Source organism: Passer montanus, unplaced genomic scaffold (assembly GCF_014805655.1).
Source record: "Passer montanus isolate IOZ18808 unplaced genomic scaffold, ASM1480565v1 scaffold15, whole genome shotgun sequence".
Lineage (NCBI taxonomy): Eukaryota > Metazoa > Chordata > Aves > Passeriformes > Passeridae > Passer > Passer montanus.
In genome coordinates, this window is record NW_024362051.1 from 4,593,947 (window position 1) to 4,614,925 (window position 20,979).

General features: G+C 41.4%; 3 protein-coding genes across 14 annotated transcripts in view; all 3 read left to right on the top strand.

The window, feature by feature from the left end:
• Positions 1–5,352, top strand: part of ACSL6 (acyl-CoA synthetase long chain family member 6) — a 58,069-nt gene extending 52,717 nt beyond the window's left edge. For all 7 annotated transcript variants that reach the window (XM_039701361.1, XM_039701367.1, XM_039701368.1 and 4 more), the window contains one exon: positions 722–5,352. In XM_039701361.1, the coding sequence (XP_039557295.1) occupies positions 722–862 (141 nt within the window). In that variant the 3' untranslated portion in view covers positions 863–5,352. The remainder of the gene's footprint in view (positions 1–721) is intronic.
• Positions 5,353–5,710: 358 nt separating this feature from the next.
• Positions 5,711–19,344, top strand: MEIKIN (meiotic kinetochore factor). Of its 5 annotated transcripts, none has more exons than XM_039701681.1 (14): positions 5,711–5,987; positions 7,394–7,481; positions 7,698–7,782; positions 8,777–8,837; positions 9,461–9,601; positions 10,061–10,156; positions 10,411–10,450; positions 11,677–11,738; positions 12,619–12,713; positions 13,060–13,233; positions 13,570–13,650; positions 14,143–14,298; positions 14,586–14,709; positions 16,052–19,344. In XM_039701681.1, the coding sequence occupies exons 1-14, from the start codon at positions 5,747–5,749 to the stop codon at positions 16,096–16,098; spliced, it is 1,491 nt and encodes a 496-aa protein (XP_039557615.1). In that variant the 5' UTR covers positions 5,711–5,746; the 3' UTR covers positions 16,099–19,344. The 5 variants fall into 5 exon arrangements, with proteins under 5 accessions (XP_039557615.1, XP_039557617.1, XP_039557616.1 ...); XM_039701684.1 differs by lacking the exon at positions 5,711–5,987 and adding an exon at positions 6,059–6,154; XM_039701683.1 differs by lacking the exon at positions 14,143–14,298.
• A 720-nt stretch (positions 19,345–20,064) lies between these two features.
• Positions 20,065–20,979, top strand: part of FNIP1 (folliculin interacting protein 1) — a 64,570-nt gene continuing 63,655 nt past the window's right edge. For both annotated transcript variants that reach the window (XM_039701224.1, XM_039701226.1), the window contains exon 1: positions 20,065–20,250. In XM_039701224.1, the coding sequence (XP_039557158.1) occupies positions 20,162–20,250 (89 nt within the window). In that variant the 5' untranslated portion in view covers positions 20,065–20,161. The remainder of the gene's footprint in view (positions 20,251–20,979) is intronic.

The following is a 20,979-nucleotide window of genomic DNA, read 5'->3' on the forward strand; positions in this document are numbered from 1 at the left end:
TCACATATCTAAGGAATAGAAAATGGATTTGCAGCCTTGTTACTGCAGCTCCCAGCCAAACAAACTGCAAAGCAGTCTGGCTTGGGGAATCACAAAAGCAGCAGATGGCTAGGGAATTTTGTCTTAAATCAGTGGGCTCTGACCAGTCACGCAGCAGTTTTCTGCTTTCTCCCACACCAGCAAGGGAAGGAAAAGCTCACTCCCATCTGTGCTGCCAGGCTCCCCACTGTGCCTCAGAGCCACTGCCTCAAACAAGGGCAGCCTTGTGGAATGACATTTGCACTGGCTAAAAGATTTGTATCACTTTAATTAGCTAAAAGCGTTCATCATATACACACTTAGTGCCTGCAAAGCTTCATGATAATTTTGAAATATTGAATCAGTACTGTTTACTTTTGCAGTGGGATTAAGTTGATGTTTCCTAGCACAGCTCCCTGCCCTTGCCCTCTCCCCCACTGCCTTTCAGCTGTGTGAAACTGCAGTGATGATCTCACACTGCCTCGCTGTGCTCTGGCCTTGCTTTCATACAGAAAAGCAGTTTCTGTGCTCATTCTCTTGGAGAGCTCCCTTCTGTGGGCAGGGGATGGAAATCCTGGGGACTCACCAGAAGAGTGCCCTGGACTTGAGGCACCACCAGAGGGAAGCACACCAAAAAAAGTTAATGTTTATCCACTGTGATGCCTGTAACCTTTGCTATAAATACATTCCTCTTTTATTTTAGGTCAAAGCCATTTATATTCACTCTGATATGTTCTCAGTGCAAAACGGTTTGTTGACACCTACATTAAAGGCTAAGAGACCAGAACTGAGAGATTACTTCAAAAAACAAATAGAAGAGCTATATTCAAGCATCTCCATCTGAAATCACGGGAAGAATCTTCTGAGTAAAGGACTTCATAGCAATATTAGAATAATACTCAAAAACTACAGAGCCAGAACGACACTGCTGAAATGGATAAGCATCTGAATCTTACATTTGAGCCTTTCATTTTTCTAGGATTTCATCACTAACCATATTTTCCCTTCTTTTTGCCATCAGGTGTGATACAATTTCTTTTTTACTCTAGGTACACAGTAAGGCACTACTAAAAGCTATGCTAAATTGCCACAAAATATGCAGAAATTTCAATCTATGACCGAGTAAATTAAGGAAGCATATCTTATAAATAACTACAAACATTTCTAGTTAAAATAGGGAAAATTTCAGGTATATCTGTTGATATTTGATTGTATACAACCTAATATATTAGAAACGAAAATAATAAGTAATTCAGTAATGTGGTCTACCTCAAATAATCAGTGACTGATGGTGAAAGTAAAAGTCTATTTTCTCTGATTTTGAACTTCAAGCTGGATATTGGTTTATATAGTAAGTGATAGTTTTTATATTTTTCAGGACATAAATGACATTGATTTGATTTAATCATTGATGACTTAACAACCAGAACAGAAATAGGAAGGAATTTCCCACTATTTGTACTTAATAGACCTATTGGTATATTACATCTAATGGATTAATGTTACCTGGAAATGACAAGAACAGGGTAGGAAGCAATAGCACAGAATTCCCTCTATTTCCTTTTCATCCAAACACAGTTTATCCATGGTATGCAGATTCTGCATTAGGGCTCCTTCAGTCCAGTGCACTCACAGACATCTGAACTGCTCAAACAGAGAAGGTTCCAAAAGCATCACTGGCTCTGTGGTGGCTTTAGGTGGGAGTTCATGATAATCCATATGCTCCCAATCCCTAATTTATTACTTCACATGCTGCTAATACTGCGTAGTCCAGCTGGACTAACTCCCTTCAGAAACAGTGCTAAAGAAATGGAGCACAAGGAATAAGCTGTGATTCTGGATGGGGCTTGGCAGAATGCAAAGGTCTGGGAAAAGGCCAGCCTGAGATGCAGCAGTGGAGGGCATCGTTTGTCTGGCCGTGGAAGGGGAAGGAACAGTGCCCTAAAAGACTCATGGGATGGGCTAAAGGCTGTGGTAGCCATCGCTGTGCAAGGTGTCACCGTGTGCAGAACAGTGCATGTGGTGGCAAATGGCCTGTTATGGGAACGTCTTTATGGTCAGACATCTGGAAGTGTCAAATCCCATTGGCATCACCTCCAATGGCCTCTCTGGAATAACCAGCAGGTTGTGTGGATAAAACCTCACATTTCTGTGGTCATCAGAAAGGGTGTAAGTCTCACAAGGAGTAGGAACAGACTCTAGAGCTCTCTCTTGGTACAAGCACGGTACAAGGCAAAGAGAAAACTGTCATGTCAAGTTGCTTGAGTACTTGGACTGTCGATAGCTTCTTTCTGCTAAACAGGGTCCTAAATATCTGTGTATTTTACTAGCTGATGTTTGTTGCACCAGTACATGCTAGCATGGAGCTGTGCCTGCTAGATCTTTGCTAGGACAGTGGAAGCACACTGATTTTCTCTCTTATAGTGGAATCCACTGTAGACTTCTGAAACTAAAAGTTTAAATTTTTAATCTGAACAGTATCTTATTTTCTCTCTGAAGTTCTGTTGCATGCTTCCAAACAAAATAAACTGAATTAATAAGTTAAGTGTTTTACGAAGACTGATTTATTGCAGTGATTTCAAAACAAAATGATACAGAGGAAACCATATCAGTAACATAATGACTCAAAGAATGTGGCAGTTTGATTTATCAAATCTGCGTTTGTCTGAGTCCCTTTATGCGTCTGATTCCTCATTTGATTTCAGTGCAGTGACTCATACAGTTCAAAGCAAGTAAAGAAATATCTGAGATCTGATGGGATCATCATTTTTCACCAATGTATGGAGCAACAGCATCCCTGGGGAATTTGTGTGCGCCACGTCAATGGAGGATAGGGATTATTGCATAAAATCTGGCTCTTTGGGTCAAGTCATAAAGGATTTTTATCTCATTGAGTTTAGTTCATATTCTTTTTGTATCATCCAAAAGACAGACATGATATACACAGCCTTCAAAGCAATGGAGAATTAAATTTAGTACATTTCCTGTCTGTTTTAATGCAACAGTTTTAAAATAAAAAACCCCCAAACCCTAGTCATCTAAGGAAGTAGAGAAAGGCTATTTTTCACTGATTTTTTTTTCATTTGAATTTGATTTACTTTTCTCCTAAGATGATTTCAGGCTTTTTGAGACAACTAAACTCTGTATAAGTACAGAAGATTCCAATATGAGTTTATTTACACCTTAGATGGCTGTTATTTTTACATATATGATCCTGAATAATATATTCTTCTTTTGGTATTTGGTGCAAAATGTCAGATGCACTAGAGCCAAATATATGAACACCAAAAGAATAAGAAAGAAAAAATGCGGACTTGGCCACACTGGGATGATGCAAAATCTGAGTTGGTTTTTGTCACACAAAAAGTGTAAGTGCTTTCAGAACTGTGAAAAATTATATAAATAAACTAAAAGCTCTCTTTTATACTTCTATAATCCAATTTTCCTCTGCAGGTCACTCTCACCACAATCATAATGATGTAAAAGATAAATACTTGAAAAAGAAACATGCATAGGGCATGGGCTAGGCTCAGTCCTGCTTCTCTTCAAATTCCAGGCATATTTATTTTGTACTGAACTTTCTTAAACTGAAACACTTCTTGTGACCACCAAGGAAAAATCCCCAGGGCTGTCCAATAACCAGTTTGGTTTTGGTTGTTTTTTTTTACCTTAAGATAACAAATTACAAAATTAGTTTCTATTATTCATCTTAAAGAGTGGCAACTCTTTTTGCAGTCAGTTTTACAGCTGCAGTACTGCGTTCTTTGTTCTTCCTGGGCCTGGTGCTATGCCTCTGGAATCACTGGAAGACTGTCTTACAGTCTTAAGACTTAAAAAAACACAATAAAATACATTTTTCAGGAAGAAGCTCTTGCTTAGTTATATCTTTTGTATGTTCTTTGCTTGATATATTGCACAGAGAAAAATCTGTTCTGCCAAAATGCACAAAGTGTGAGCAGAAACCAGACCTGAGTCTTTAACCCCCTGTAGTCAGGAAATACATGGAATAATTCTGTCCTGAAAGGCACATTTGCAAGTTAAAATGCTTGATGCACATCAGGTGAGACAGAGATGGTGAGTTTTTATTGACAAAGTACTATTTTGCAGATTGTTAGTCACTATCTATGATATACTATCAGCAACAGTAAAGTCCAGACTCTTTTTGCCATGAATATAAAATTCTCATGTGTAAAAAACCAATCTGACCTTAACCTCTGGAATGAAAAAATTAAATTAGGGGTTTTTTTTTACTTTTACATGTGTTATAAGCACAAACTGCTGATCTATATGTAAATAAATGCTACAAGATGAATGTAAAATGAGAAAGAATATACTATTTTTGCATGGTAATAGGTGACTTAAAGACCTCTTGATGCCTTTGAAAAAAAATTGAAAAAGCATTTTATTTAGAGGCAATTCTATTGGCCTACCTTTTGTAGCTTTAGTTCACTTTGGTATTCTCTGGGGGGGAATCAGAATTAATCATTATTTCTTCTTGCAATTGACGTTCTTCAGTATTTTACACATTTGGTGGTTTCTATACCACCTTTGAGCCTGTGAAACAATGAAGCTTTTCAGAGAAGAAATCTGGATGCCTGTAGACCAGAAGTGAAAAAATTTTAGATCCCTTGAATTCTTCTAAAGAAAAATGTTTTCTGAGGCATCTGGAGTCCCTTTAAGCCCTTCATTTCAGCTTTTTGTTATGTATTTTAGCAAAGTAAAAGCAGCCAACAAATGAGGCATTTTGGTAAGTGTTGCCTATTGTATTTTCAACTGAAAGTGAAGGGGGGTAAAATTTAACATATACATTTGTGTAAAAAATAAATAATCCTAACTGTTATTAAAATTTTTTTCAGTTTTGGTATATTAGCATGTATATCAAAGAGTAATCTATGGAAATTTTTGTAAGGAACTAAATTTTCATCTTTCTCAAAACTGCTCATAAGATTTTCTCGTGGACTGACATACAATAAAAGCTCTTTTATAAAATCTGTTGTTCCTCCAGCACTTTGTCCTCACCATTGGTACAAAGTCATTCAGAATGTGTGGCTAAACTAAACGTATTGTAAAAAATAAGAAATTATGTAAAATAAAATAATGACCAAAAGCATACTGGGACATGAGATTGATTTTAGCAATCTCCTATGAAAACTAATTGTTGCAAAGCTCTCTGAAGATGCAGCAGTCTTTCTGTAATGGTTCCGGTTCTAATTTTAAATCAATAATAATATAACCATATGTATATGCTTGTTTAATATGAATTGCAATTGGGAATGCATAGTATTTTTTCAGATTGTGTCTAAACCAATAAAGTTTCAAAGCATACGGGCTCTATTCCGGTTTTTGTGTGCACTTTTATCTCCCTTCACTTGGAAATCCAGAAGCGCCTGAAGTACCCAGAGCCAGCTGGATGGGGCTTGGAACAAACTGGTGCGGCAGAAAGAGCCCCTGCCCATGGCAGGGGGGAACGGGATTGTATCTGGGGTCCGTCAACCCAAACCACTCATGATTCTGTACGCTGTTTTTCTGAGGTAACGAAGAAACGAGATTCCTCCTCCCTGCAGCCTGAAGCTGAAACACGGGGTCGGAGCAGTACAGGGATTACCACACACAGGATTTATTTACTCCAGTTTCACAGGGGAGTTTTTTCCCCTGAAGGTGTCCCGTGTCCGGAGTCCCTGCCCACCGCGGCTCCCTCACGAGGGCCGCTCCCTCACGCGGGGCGCGCATGCGGGCTGGGGCGGCGGGGGCGGCGCCGCCGGAGGGGCGGCGGGCGGCGGAGGCTGCGGCCGCCCGGGTTGCCATGGAGCGGGAGCGCCGGCTCCGCGCTCCCTGCGCCGGCAAGGCGCCGCGGAAGAAGCGCCGCTCGTCCCCTCTGCCGGGGGCGGTCGCTCTCCCGGGCAGCCGGGCCGGCAGCTCCCAGATATGCCGGCGGCGCCTGTTCGGCAGCGCGGGGCCCGAGCCCGCCTGTAAGCGCCTCTCCCGGGCGGCGGCGGGGCTTGGGGTGTAGGAGGCTGGGCCTGTACTGGCGGGAAAGGGTGGGGGGAAGTGGACTCTCGCCGTGCTGTGTTCTCGTGGGTAGAGACGATGGGCAGGGTAATGCGGCCAAGATTGGCGTCCTCGGTGGCCCCCAAAGGTTTGTTCCTCACACGGGTGCCCCTCTGTGAGGCTGGGAGGTGCTTTATGTTATCCATGTCCCTCACCGCTTGGAGAAAGCACTCTGCTGTGCTGGAAACAGGAGTGTTACTTCTATTTTAGCTGCTCGATAGCAATAGGAAGGATTTTTCCGTCTGTGAAGTGCCTCCCCTCCATTTAATCGGGTTGGAAGGGAGCGTGGAGAAATAGCAAGAGAAAAGCCTTTACCTCTGAGAGAATATTTTAAGAATTGCTCGAAGTCGTTACTCAAAAGGAGCTGCCTCGTTGTTGAACACAGTGCAGCATTTGAGATCTGTCAAGAAAAAAATGCAGTTCAAGGGAAGGGATGGGAATCAAGTGAAGCCTGACAGACTATGGAGACCACCAGCATAGGAGGTCTTGATCTTGGGCTGATCTTGGTAATTTAAAAGTAAAGCTTTGCTGTGAGAGAGCAAACATTTGTTATTGCCTTGTTCCTGCCCTGCTGGCTCCTGCTCTTGTGTGCATTTAGTGCTCCTGTGCACAGGAGTGGGTGCAACCAGCTGCCTGGAGGTCTTCCATATGCTTGGGAAAAAGAAGGAAAAGGATGAGTCCTGTGCATATATCATCCTGTCCTGAATTCCCAGGAAGCTTCACCGAAGGGCTCTGTGTGGCCCTGGGGAAATGCAGTGACTCAGACCCAGGTTTTAGTGTGGGGATGGACGCTCATTTGTAGTCATAAAAATGTGACTTTGGAAAGTTTGACTGTTTCTAGCTCATGGATAATGAAAGCAAAGCACAAAGCTAAATGACTTACAAAATTAATTTTAGGAAAAGGAAGTATGTCTCTGAAATTTGCTGGTTACTGATTAATTGTGTCGTTAATGCCATCTGGGATTATATATAACGAGGACCAGTTTATGTAAAAATCTTTTATATATTAGATACTCCTAATAAACATCATTTAAAACTGATTTGTACTCAAACTACTTTGAATCAAGGTGAAAGTTGCTTCCAAGGTGATGGGGTTTTCTCCTTTTAATCATCAGGTTTCTAAAACATGAGAAGTATTTCTTTTAAGTCTGCTTTTCATTTTGTCTTGATATACTGCTGAAAAAAGCAAATTCAGGTTTTGTGTTGTTTGTGATAATAGGGTCAAAAAGTGTTATGAATGTACAAGGTGGGAACAGCTAAATTAGAAATAACAATCTAAATTTTAATGTTGAAATTATCATTACTGAACTAAATATTTATTCTCTAGGCCAGAAGAAAAAGTTCAGTGGGAAAAACTTACCAAAGATTAAAGAAAATGTTGAATATACTGAAGAGAGCTCTTCATGCAACCAAAGGTCAGCTAGAATTCATTCGAACACACCACTGTTAAGACTTGCTAGTAAATTATATAGTTTTGTCTTGTGAGATGGCTCTTGGAGTGGTGCAGTCTGAATTATCAGAGCACTGATGTCTGTCAGATTATTTATTGACACCTCATAAAGACATTTTGGAGTTGTTGTTTTTGTCTGAAGCAGTGTGGCTCTGTGACTGAACTTGGTTCTGTTCTTCAGCTGCAGCAATCAAGTGACTGTCAGTGAAACAACAGGCTTCAAGATAAAAGAAGATGAAACTGAAGAAAGCAGTGTACCACTGAAGGTGAGAATGCTGTCTTGCTTTTTATCTGCTAGTGATGGAGGAGAAATCAGAGAAACATGACACATTAAATTCTTCTTCTATTCAGGTAAAATTTCCTAGGAGTTGTCTGTGTGAGCCTGGACATTTCTCAAGCTGAACTTGGTCCTGTATTTTGGATTACATTTTCTGTCTTTGGCCAGAATAAAAGCTGTTGGAGCTACTGGTAGCATGAGAAAACATCAATACTAATTATCTTGGATGAAGCAAGGGTGTAGGAATTGCATTGTGTGGAAGAGATCTCTGTAGACTGTGATTCCAGAGAATTGCTCACTTCTGGGTCAGCACAGACCTTTGACATGTCACTGATGCTCCTTGTGTTATTAAAACTGGAGCAAAGTGATTGGAGGTGATGGTGCAGTATGTTGCAGGACAGTGAATACTGCAATGGCAAGAGAATAGTGAACCAGGTGTGTTTGAACTGAAATCTGCTGCAGCAAAGAGTACAGGTGATACTGGTATAAAATTATTTTTCTTTAAAATATTAGCTCTTCTTTGCCGTCTACCAGTTGTTTACATTTTCTACAAAATGCCTACATTTTGTAGAATCTACTGCCTACACATCATAGATGTTTGTATTTACAGAAATGGTGTAGGATTCTGAAAGTGAGGTGTCTGAAAAAAAATAAAACCAAAAGACTGTGAAGTTCATCACTCCACCTCTGTCATGCCTAAGTTCAGTTAATGTCAGTATGACTTCAACAGCAGTCTCATCCAGCAAAGATTGCAGGATCAAGTGATGGGATATTTGTCATGAATTCTAGAGCTGTAAGCTTGCAGATTTGTTAATGGGCATGAAAAATCCTGCTACAAATTACACTGTGAATAGCAGGCTTAAGTGGTGAAATAATACAAAGTGAGTTTTCTCAGCATCTGCTAATGTAGGATGATATTTAAATGCCTTTCATTGTCTACATTCAGTTTTCTCAGGTTGTTTGTATTGGTCTTTTAATTTTAGGATTCCAAAATAATTAACTTTGAAAGTAAAGGAAGTTTGAAAAATGCTGAAGTGACTTCAAGTGAGTATAATGGCAATACATTATATTATTACATATATTTGATATTGATAATAAACTAAATATAAAATTCCTGATGCAATTTTATTTCTATGAAAGTAAAGTCTGGTCTTGTACTGTGCTGTTGTACTGGTTCTGACTATGTCATGTTAAAAAGTGCAGGTTTTGATACCACTGGCTGGACTTCTGCCTCTTACTGCAGCCTGGACTCACATGAATTGGTTGTAGGCAGCACAGACAGACCCACAGCACCTGAGACAGTCTTGAGCTCAGCCTGTTGGAAACCACATGATCTTGGTTTTATCATTGACACAGCTAGTTGTGGACATGACTTCTTCAATTTACTCAAAGCTGCATTTCTAAAAGCTTGTGACCTATTTAAGAATTGCCCTACTAGAGGCTATATTCTTCAGGTGTGTCTTGTGAGCCTTGGGCAAAGAAGGTATCTTTTGGCTTGTGGTAGTGTATGGAAATGAACAAAGGATGCCCTCTAACTGTATTATGACTTACTACATGATGAGTGACAATATTTAGCTCATTACAGGAATGAAACTCAGATAAGGAAATCCTAATGGTTTGTACAAGATGATAGATTTTTTAACCACATTTTTTGTCTCTTTCTCTAGGTACAGAAATTACTCTTCCCACAGGTGTTTCCACCTTTCTCATAGAGTGTTTAGATGAAGATTCAGCTGCAGATTACAGCACTGCTAGCGACAGCCTGGAAACTTACTCATCCCCTGAAACATTCAGAGATGATGATTTGGGTGAGACTTTTAGGCAACTTTTTTTCAGTTTTATTTGATGTAGAAAATGTGGGGAGGCTGTCTGCAACAGAAAGACTATTGGCCACCCTTGTGGTGACTCACCAGGTCACATCTTTGCTATAAACCTGTGCTTAACATGGAATCAGTGTATCTGTCCTCTAATCTGGTGTGAATCAGGTCCTTATGTAATTTGAATCCTACTTTAAACCTAAAGTATACACTGTTGACACAAGCTGTTTATTTGGAATGACCCACAAACGTGTGTCCAGTCAAAGTCCTTCCAAACTTGTCTGCAGCTGTTTGAGCCAAGACAGTGCTTTAATTTTGCTTTTTAGTTCCTGTCCTGCAATTTTGATTGCTTTCAGTTTGGTCACAAATTTAATAACTCAGTGAATTTCAGCATAAGAAATCTGCACTTACATCTTTTATGTCCAGAAAGATGCAATTTTTACTCTGCAGACATTGGCAAGTACAAGAACTCTACTCTCCTGGACTCCAGCAAAGCAGTGACTATTGATAAGATACCACAGATCTCAAATCTTTCAGCAATATTAGGTAATTCTTTTCTATAATACTTCAATATATAAACATAAACAAATTTCACTCTGATGTGAGGAACCTGTATAAAATATGTAATGATCATTTTATGTAAGGTCTGTTTGCATAATGGGGAGCAGCTCCCTGCTACTGGTTTGTGTTTGCTTCTAATATTGTGCTTTATAAGTTAGTTTGCACTAAAAGATTGTCTGATCTAAGCTGGCATAGCTTTTTCATTTAAAGTTTAGCTTTCATGTTTTGGGTTTTTTTAGAACCTGTACCAAAGGATTTTCCAGAGCGATGCACTAAAAGGTAATCACTACAGCAGACTCTTTGATGCACCTAAATGTTCACTCTTCTCTTCTGAGAGGTACTTAAAGGCCAGTACAAATAATCCTCTGCTCATGCAAACACTTCTGTGGAGTTTCAGTTACCTGTGTCCTCACTAACTTTGGTATTGGTGGAATTTGCAATTGGTCAGGGCAGAGTTTGCCTTACTGATTTCTAGTTTGGCTTTGCAGCTGTAGGGAAGTCAGTGTAAGAGAACTCAATAAAGGATTTTATAAAATCTATTTACAAAATCCCTAAATACTTTGCTTTTATGCAACTGCACTAATTCTGTCAGATTTCATTCAGTCACAGCAAGAGGGGTGTGCTCAGGTGGTCTGGCCAGGCTTGTCTGTGATGTAGAGTGTGAAGGGTACCTGTTGTCAAGTCTTCATTAAATCTGACATTCTGTGCTTGCCCAGAGAAAAATCAGTGTTTGGACAGGTCTTTTATGTTCTTTAGGAATCATCAGCTTACATGGGGAGCAGCCTTTGCTTTGGAATCCTGCTGACTTTATGCTATAATCGTGGGCCAGGTTACTGGCTGTTGATAGTGTTTCCTTACTCGGAATGCATCTGCCAGGAAGTAGAATGGGGTGTGTGTGTGTGTGTGTGTGCTGTGCTGGCTGCCTGTTGACACCCTCCTGTTGTTGGGTGCTGGGTTTTCTCTGACAAGTTGTCTGTGGTGAGGTTTTATCACAGGGAAGGGTCTTCTATACTTGACTTTGTCATAGGGCTGCGTTCAGGTCCTGACATAAAACCCTGAGGAACATGAGTGTTTTTCTGGGAATAGCATCATTTCTTTAACCATTGTGCTTCTCCTTCCAATCTTATATGCAGACATTTTCATACATAAACACGTATCAGTCTTACTGTTACAGATCTCTACACAATTGGTTCTGAATTTTCTTGTGAACCTAATTTCCCCTGCATCCTCCTTAAATGTGTTCTGTCCTAGAATGCTGAAGTGCTAAGTATTTAGTAAATCTTCTGTGGGTCTTGAATTGCAAAGTCCTCAGGATAGATGTGTGACTTGATCAACTATCAAATAACTGTAAAGGGTGATGAAGCAACTCCTTAACAATAATTTTTACAGTAAGATTTATCCTGTTTCACTCAACCTATATTTTCCTAGGATTTTCTTATTAATAGGGTTTTTTTAATGTTAATGTTCATTCAGAATGGTTGTTCTTTTCTTTTTCTCCTCTTTAGAAAGAGACCATCAAGTTGCTATTACAGTTCTTCAGGATTAAACATTTCAGCTACACTGGCAGGTAAAATATGACCTGAAGCAGTTGTACTAGCTGTGAGAACAGAATATTATACCCAAATTTAAATGATTGCACAGTTTATAAACCAGGCTTCTATTGTGTCATTTGTCTTCCAGCACAGACTAAACTCAGTTGTGTCTAGAAGAGAAAGTGTAAATTGACTTAAATGATTGCACAGTATCTAAACCACAGTATCTATTGTGTCATTTGTCTTCCAGCACAGACTAAACTCAGTTGTGTCTAGAAGGGAAAGTGTAAATTGAAAAATTGTCCCAGCAAATAAGACTTGGTTCTAATTAATGTGTTAGGAGAAGAAAACAAAACTAACCAACCAACCAAAGCCTCAGACCCCGCACTAATCACCCATAATGCTCAATGAAAATTGACATTTCTTATTTACCTTACCCAGGAACACAACTGTTTGTGTCATGTGCTTTACTTGAGCTTATTTCATATCAGCTTCACAAATAGATTGAGTCCCTGATGTAACTGCAGTTCTGATCTGTGACTGATACAATTCTGTCTGCACCCCAGGTACCACATAATTTCCCCCTGCTTAATTGGGAGAGTAATAGCATCAGAAGTTGCCACTGGTAAAGACTGCTGTGATTACGTGGGTCTCTGGTCCCACAGTATTTACCCAGCTGTAAATAGCCAGGTGAACATTTTAATAAGCAGCCTTGTTTATGGAATGGCAAAGGAGTAAAGCAGTCCTGAGGTGGGGGAGAAGGAGATAAGGATTATATTGGAGGGAAGAACTGTGTTTACAGGAGTGGCTTTGGAATGATTCCTCTTTGAAAACCATCCTGTAAGACATGGGGTGGAGAGTAGCTGTAGTAGGCTTTGTCTCAAAGTTAATTAATGTGTTGGAAATCTGTCACAGGAAAAAAACTCTGTAAAATAACAGCTGCAAGCGAGAGAACTCCAGACCTAAAAAGTGGTATGCGCTGTTCTTCACCATTAGGACCGGAAAGCAAGGTGAAAGATTCTTAATTAATTAGCAAGGTTGTAGCACAAATGTTTTCCTCCTTGTATGGGTGGAAAACTCCACCTAGAGGAAGAGTAGCTCCTGCTACACTTGTAAAGTGGTGTTTGCAGCCAGGGCAGAGTGAAGATGTAGCTTGCCTCTCCCTCTTGAAAGAGCAATAATCATGATGTCCCCAGGCTCACTGTTTTTCAGACTGGCTGTGTTAGTGGTACAGAAATGGGTTGTGTAGAGCTTGACTATGACAGGGGGACTGTTTTTTAGTGGCTATACTAAGCTTTTCCACCAGGCTATAGAGATTCACTTTGTAACACAAAATGTCATTGTTTTACTATTTAGTATGAAAATCGAACAGTTAAAGCCAAAAGGCTGAAGAAAAAAGAAAGCAGTTTTAATCCCTTTGAAGAAGGTTCATCATCGTTTAGGCAGCTTGATGCCCCAGAAAACAAGTCAGCCCGATCAAAGGGGTTAACAGCAGAAGTTCTGCCAAACAAACCTACACATGCTGTGGTGGTGAGTATTCCCATTGTGCTCTGATTAACCTTGGCATGGAATGGAAATGAGAGTTGTGAATCTTGACTGAAGTTACAGTTAATAGGAGAAGTGGCAGGAAGTGCCACATCTGAAATGTCCATGCTGCAGTAAACTAATTCTTTGTCTTAATTTTTGGAGAGCATAAGACCAAAAAATAACCCTGAATGATAGAAATTCAGTACTTAAATCTGAAGAACTAGTAGTAATTCTAAATGGAGTTCTTAAAGTATTGTGTACTAGGAGAATACTGTAAGAGCAAGAATAAACAGCAAAGACTCTGAGACTGATACTGAGTTCTTCTCTGTTTTTGTTTAGCAAATGACTTCCACCATGCTAATCATGGAGGAAGATAAAGTCCTAAAAAATCCTGGTAATTCTCAGCTTCTAGAGCTAGATGTGAGTGTATGTCTGATTTTTTTTTTTTAATGATTAAAACCAAAGAAATCATTCCTTGTGACACATTGCATTTTTGCCTATAGATATGTTATACTGCAAATTGCACAACAAACTGATAATTCTGGATGCTTGAAAACCCAAACAACCCAAGCTAGAAATTTGTTTTGTTTTTTTACAAATGTAATGTAAAACCAGCACTAGTATCCTTACTTGCATAAACTCTTTGATTCAAAATTGATATTTAAATGCCAGTTTGAATTCTTTAGCTGTAGAGGTAGTACAGTACTGCCACTTGTCTCTTCACACTTGAGCTAGTGCATACTAGATTAATAAATAGATAACATCAGGGTCTTGGTGAATCCCTAAATAATTTTTATTTAAGCAATAAAATATCTTCTGCATCAGCCAACAGGAATTAGCCAGTCTGAATTGTTGTCTGTTATTTAACTGGGCAGTTATTCCTGTGTATTTTGTATTTTGATGGAACTGTAGCTTAGCTTGTCGCCGGTGTGTAAAGCCTCACCTGGGGAAGACCTGTTCCTGAATACCACAGGTCCATTTGTTAACTCAGAAGAAATTGTTCCTGCATCTCTGAGCTCAGAAAAAGAAATTATTCCTCAAAGTCCAGAAGAAAGGAATATTTTAAAGGTTCTGGTTTTATTGCACTTCTTAAATCCAGTTTTGTCATGCTAATTTCTACTGTATTGTATATTTAATCCTTGCAGTATCAAAACTGCTAAAGAGAATGTTTAAAGCTTTGAAGCTTTCTATCACCCTTTCCAATAGCATTTTGAGTGTACACAAGTAGTCTTAAATGTTTTCTAGTGACATGCCTTGAAATCTGCATGTAATCTCTAGTTTCCCTAGAAGAAAGCTAAAAGAATATTTCTTCAGTGGGAATTGTTGTGTGAATGAAGTGTCATTAATCTTTTCAGCCTCTGTGTGAGAGACGAGAAATCTGCTCCATCGTTCGACTGTCACCAGAACCGAGGCCTTCCCGGCTGCAGCAAGCTCCAGTTAACTCAAAAAAGTTCTGCCGTCCCAAAGGACTGCCTGAAGGTAAAGGGCTATGGACTTGGTATAGACTTGGTTCTGTACTCCTCCACATATAGTACATATTTTATATATATATATACTGTGCAGATGCTAACTGGTTAGCTGAGTGTTTAAAGGTTGTTAGGCTTTTTCTTAACGTCTGCATATTTGGAAAAATCACAAGGCTAAAAAGACTGAAAGATGCAGAAAACTTCAACTCTCTGGCTTAACAGTGTTCTTGTGCAACAGTACTTTGTTAAAATTGCATTACTGTTTTCTCCTCCAAGGATCTTCAGCATAGGAATTAATACAATCATAGGTATTTCAGAATAGGCCTTACTATTATTTTGTGCTTTATTTCTGGAGTGAGTAAGCCTGAGTGGAACTTTGGTATTCACCACCACCCCTCCACCAAAGTAGTTCAAGTTATCAGTAATGTTTTTCTTCAAAAATTATCAGTTTCTCATAAGGTTTCTGTTCTTTTGTCCTGAAACCCTTAACATAGGGAAAGCTCCTTTATTCACTTCCTAGGTTTTTGTTAAACAAAAATGAGAACTGTGAACGAAACTGTCTCATCACTCAGCAGAGGTAAAATCCTCTCCCTTTCCCATCTCTCATGAAGTTTCTTGGTGTACCACTGGATGGCACGTGTCTTCCAAAGTTTAAAGTAGTTCTTCTCCAAGTTTTCTGAAAATTTTGTGTCATTTATTCTGTTTTAATTCAATACAGAAATACCGCATAAGCATGGCAGCTTTCAAAAATACTAAATACACAAAAATTTTCATTTGCTGTCTCTTAGGTCCAAATGTCTTCCTACTTTATTACCAGTTATATGCAGCATCTAGAATGCAGGGAAGTGTTTGTAAGTGTGTGTGTATGTATTAATTAATGACACTCATCTGACGCTCCTCTACAGATCAAAGAACTGGGACTGTGCTCGGTCATGTGCCCAGGCAAATTGTGGTAATACAGAACACAGGTTGCACTTGGTGGGCAAGTGAATCAGAAATCAGCAAGTAGTGTTGTCAGAACAAAAGTCTCATTTTCTTACTCCTTTTCTAGAGGGTCCTGGTATCAGGAGTTAGACCCCACTGTGGTGGGGAGTTTATGCTGGATGTTTTTATTCTCTGCTCAAGGAGTCTTTCAGACGATGCTGGTTTCCATTGAGTATGTACACATACTCAAAATTACTGTTCTCTTCTTACTGGTAAATGAGACCTGCAAGATCCAGATTTTTCCACACAAATGCTAGCATTGGATGTATCTAGTGAACATGTGACCAGCTGGTCAGATCATTGAGCTTTCTTTTACATGTGAGGATGTACAACTTTATTGATAATTATTTATCACTTTTTTTTTCTCCCAGATACTATAACAAGTACCAAAAATTGGACCTACTCTAAACAGAGATGAGATTTTTGGCTCTCAACAGGAGTTAACAGAAGAAATGACTGTCTTGCTGCTGTGATAGGGTGGTAAAACAGAACTCCTAACTAGTAAATAATGGTTGTATGTTGTTTGAAAGTTAGTATTACGTGTTTCAGTAAGCTAGTAAATACTCAAATACTTTATATTAAATTATTTTGTACAGCAGCTAGATCCTGCTCTGGGCATTATTCTGTAAGGATTCCATAAAGATGATTCTTCAGTTTGTTTAGATTTTTAAAAAGTTTGACTGGAGAACAACAGACCAAATTCCTTTAATAGAATTACTTTTGGTTCTGTCTGCCAAGATTTCTAGTTTTCTCCAGTAGCATTAGCATCTAAAGAGGGGAGCTCTGTTTAAGTGTTCACATTGACTGTGAAGGTAGCTGCATGTCCTGGGAGTGGCCATGAAAGCATTCATGTACTCTTGGAGACCCAGAAGTCAATAGTATGCCACTATTAAACTCCTTGAATGCTTAGGTCTGCAGAACTGTGGAGGTGCAGGGCTGTGAGTTCTGCTGTAATTTGATTTCTGAACATGACTACAGGTCGTCTTCACCCCATCATCACTGAGAATTGGCTCTTAATGATCAGCACTGTCACCATTCTGGGCACATCCACTGCCCAGCCACTTCCATCTCAGAGTCCTTCCTGTTTCATCTCAGAAATTTTGTAATACCACATCTCTCAGTCATTGTTTCTTCTAGTGGCTTCAGACTTAAAGTAAAAAAAAAACCAAACAACCATGAACACAATGGTGGGAAAAACCCTTTTATAAGTGAACTGTTTGAAGAGATGGATATTGACATTCTGGATTTTCAGGCTACTGCTCACGCTGTGTCCACATAAATCAAATTCCCAGTGCTTCCAGTTCAGGCTGTGGATTGTTAATTCATAAATGCTGTTCTTAATGTGCTGAATGTCTTGGAAAATGCTGTCAAGAACAATTTTTTTCCACTTGAATTCATTGCACATTAAAGTAATTTGGAGCCCTACAGTGTTCTCACTACAATATCCTTTACTCAAACTTTATCTGGACAAAAAGGAAGTTTTTCAGTGTTTCAAAATACTAGTATGGCTTTCAAAAGTCTGAGTTTGTTTTCTCAGTGTTATCATCCTTGAAAATAGTTCTGTATTTCCAAAAAGAGCATTAAAAGAAGACATAAAAAATCTACAACTGTGGTTTGACTGCATTTGAAAATACCTGTGAAAGTTCAAACCGTGATCTTTTCCCCATTGCTCTGGGGTAGAAGGAAGTGCAAATAATTGCTGCTGGATTAGTCTGTGAACAAGTATTATATAAACATTCTAAATTGCTCAAGGTTAAAAATTATGCCATTAAGCTATTTTTCTTTTAAGCATTAATAGAATGAATTCTGCCAGTAACTCCTTGGAGTCCTGTTGGTTATGCTTTTAATTATCAATATCCTTGATCTTGCAAATACTAAGTCACTAGTAATTATGCAAGAATCTAGAGCCCCTAGGAGACAGAGGTGAGCTCCTTGATGTAGCTTTAAGCAAAATTGAAAGTTACATATTTAGGAAGTTTACTTGAATAATCATCATATTGCTTACGATGGTCATTCAAGTAAAGGATGGTCCAGACTAAAGATATGTTTATTGTAAGGGTATTCTGGAAATCATAGGAAAAACCACTTATTTTGCCCCAGGCCATTTGGTAGTGTAATACAAAAAGACTAACAACTGGCAAACTAATTGAAAAGTACAAGAGAGGAAAACATGGTCTGTAACTGTGGAATTGACTGTAACAGGCTGAATATTGCTGGGGTTTGTCTTTGTTTTTCTTGATGTGATGAGGCTGTATAGGAGGACAGAAATATCATGAACCACAATCTCTTGTCCTTCCCTTCAGTTATGAAAGCACTGCTTCTTATCATCTTTTGTCTGACTCTTAGAGAAAGTGTAATTAATTACCAGGCTAGCTCTTTGCCCCAGGGAAGGAAATTCATTTTGAGGCTGCAACAATCCCTACTCTTGTTCTGCTGTTCTCAAAGGAAAGGCATTTTCCCATAGTTTGGTTTTCAGCTGAAGAATTACTACATAAAATTTCATTCAGAGTGGAAACTGGCTCTTCCATGTTGGTAGATAAAGGTTATGGGTCATGGCCAGTTAATGGGTAGGACTGATGAGGTTATTTGTGCAGTGATTCAGGAGAAGAATCTGTTCAGTGTCACCAGGGCTGCTCTGTCACATCCCAGACATGATGAAGTCTTAATGGCTTGAATGGAATTGCTTCCAGCGAGTCAGTCCATGCAAGAACTCTGATAATCCTTTATCAGCAGGAATTGTGCATGGCAGATGCATGTTGAGTAAATGTATTATACATAAATCTCTAAGAGGTTTTTCATTAACACTGTTCAGTTATTCTTGTTATCTGAAGTGCCCTTTTAGGAGACTTTGACTCCAAGTACTCGGAGATGGTGGGAGATGTGTCTTGTACCCGAGCACTGCAAGGGTGCATGTACAGGTCAGTGGAGGGTAAAGCCTTACATGCACATGGCTCTGCTCTGGTTCATAATCTTTAGACACAGAAGAGATGTCTGGGGCCCAGATCAAAATATGCTGAATGTACCCAAGTTCACTTATATTTAAAGGGACTCCATCAGCTTGAATGCAATGTGCTTGAGTTTAGCTAAATCTTCAGTGGTCTGAGTTGTGAAACTACTGAAAGCTGAGTTACATACCCTGGCCAAAATTCTGTCATTTTGTTTTGTTCCCTGTGGACTTTTTATCTTTGAGACTGTATTTATGTGCTCCTCCTGAAGCCAGGAGGCTTCCACATGGTGAAAGGATGTAAATATTCGTCATGTATAAAACTGTGGCAGCCACATGTGTCTTCTGTACAGAACAAGGGGGAAAAGATGCATCTAAACATTAATTCCTGCTTTGTGTTAGAATTGTCTACAACTTCTGGTAGATGGACAATGAAGTTCCTACAGATGGGTGATAGTGAAGAATCATTCTGTAGATATGTTCCACATGTGCTAAATTATGCCTTAAAAATAATAGTACTTAATTTAATCTTACATCATACATTGTTTTAGTTTAATTCCATTTTCCAGGGAAAGCAGATGAGTCAGTCAGTTTTGTCAGTCCTTAATTAAACTTCCTAGCACGGTTGTATCTGAACAGTGAGAACTGAAGGAGACTGTTTGCTGTTACCAGCATTTCTATTTCACTTAAGTATTACTAATAAAGAGTTTTGCAAAATGGCATGGATCCTTTTGATTTTAAAAAAACTATCACACCTTTTTTTTTTTATTATTATTTGTTTTGGAGTCACTGCTGGGCTTTTTGTCCTAAATACTCTTTGGTGGATGGATGTTTAACCTGTAATGATGGCTTCCTCTGCCATCAACTACACCTTCCCTGTAGTTTTGACTCCAGTGCATCTGAGCTGTTCTGCTACAGCTGTGGGAGAATCGCTTCATGTACCTGGAAGGAGAGAGGGGAGGAGCTGGATTTTCGAGGTTTGGGGTAAAAGACGTCACATTTCCCTGGTGCACCCCCTGCACGCCGAGCGCCGAAGGCGCTGGGTACAGCCACGGGAAGGATCTGATGCCGCGATCGTGACCTCCTCTCGCCTTCCTGGGCCTCCTGCCTTTGACTTCCGTCAAACACAACAGCGGCGCGTTATCGCCGCCCCCGGGGCATTCCTCGGCCCTGCCCCCGGCTCAGCCCCGCCGGGAGCGGGGCTTTTCCCGCACTCGCTGCGGCCCAAGGAGCCGCCGAGGCGGCTGAAGGGGAGGAACGCCGAACTGCCCCCGGCTGGGCGCTTCCCGCGGGCTCGGCGCGGCTCCGCTCTTCTCCTGGGGCCGCCCCACGGGCCCGCCCCTCCTGCCGGCCGGCCCCCGCCGCCTCCGTCCCTCCCCTCGCTGCCTCCTCCCCTCCTGGCAGCGCCGGGTGACTAATTTCTGTCATATGACTGTGACACCGAATGGAGCGGGGCGGGCGGAACTAGCCGCGGCGAAGGGACGGCGCTGCGCGGAGCCCAGCGCCTCGGCGGCGGGGGCAGCGGCAGCGCCCCAAAATGCCGCCCACCCTCTTCCAGAAGCTCTTCAACAAGAAGCACGGCCTGATCTCCCCGGCCAGGGACGCCCGCGACGACTGTGTCTTCAGGTAACCGGCACGGGGTCGCGCTCCTCCCCTGCCCCAAACTTCTGCTCCGAGTTCCTCGCTCCCTCCGCCGCCCGGAGGACGCGGGGGCTGGCAGACCCTTCCCTGCCCCATCGGCAGCTCCTCGGCGACGTGCCCCGCTCCCCCCAGCCCCGGGGGATCCGTCCCGTCCTCCGCGGGAGCCCCGGGCCGCCCCGGCCGGGCCCCTCCGGCGGGCGCGGGGCGGGAGCCCCCCGGGACCGCCACGTCGGGGCCGCTGCGGTGCCTCCGCTCGGCTGCCTCCCCAGCGCCGGGCCGTGCCTCGCCCCCAGCCCGCCGCTGCCTCCCCTTCCCCGGCGTGTGTGAGGCCCCGGTCCCCGCGGGCCCCTCCAGGGATGCTGCGGGCCGGGGGAGGGCGGCTGGCGGGCAGGACCCCAGGGAGCAGCCCCAGGAACGGGGAGAAAAGGTGAAGTTTTGGCAAAGAGAGGAGTGGGGCTTGTAGCGAAATTCGTCACGCTCCGACCGCAGCCGCAGCGCTGGATCGGCCGAGCGGGGCCAAGCTCAGCACGGGGAGCAGGGCAGGGGCCCAGGGCAGCCCGAGGGGCCGGGTGGGCTCGCAGGGCCCGGGCCGGTGCCTGTGGGGGCCGGGGCGGGGACAGGCTGCGTTCGGGTGCTCTGCGGGGCCTGGGGCTTCTTCCCCACTTCTGCGGGTCGGTTTGCTTGGAAACAGGTAGCTTTTGTGCTGTTCCACGC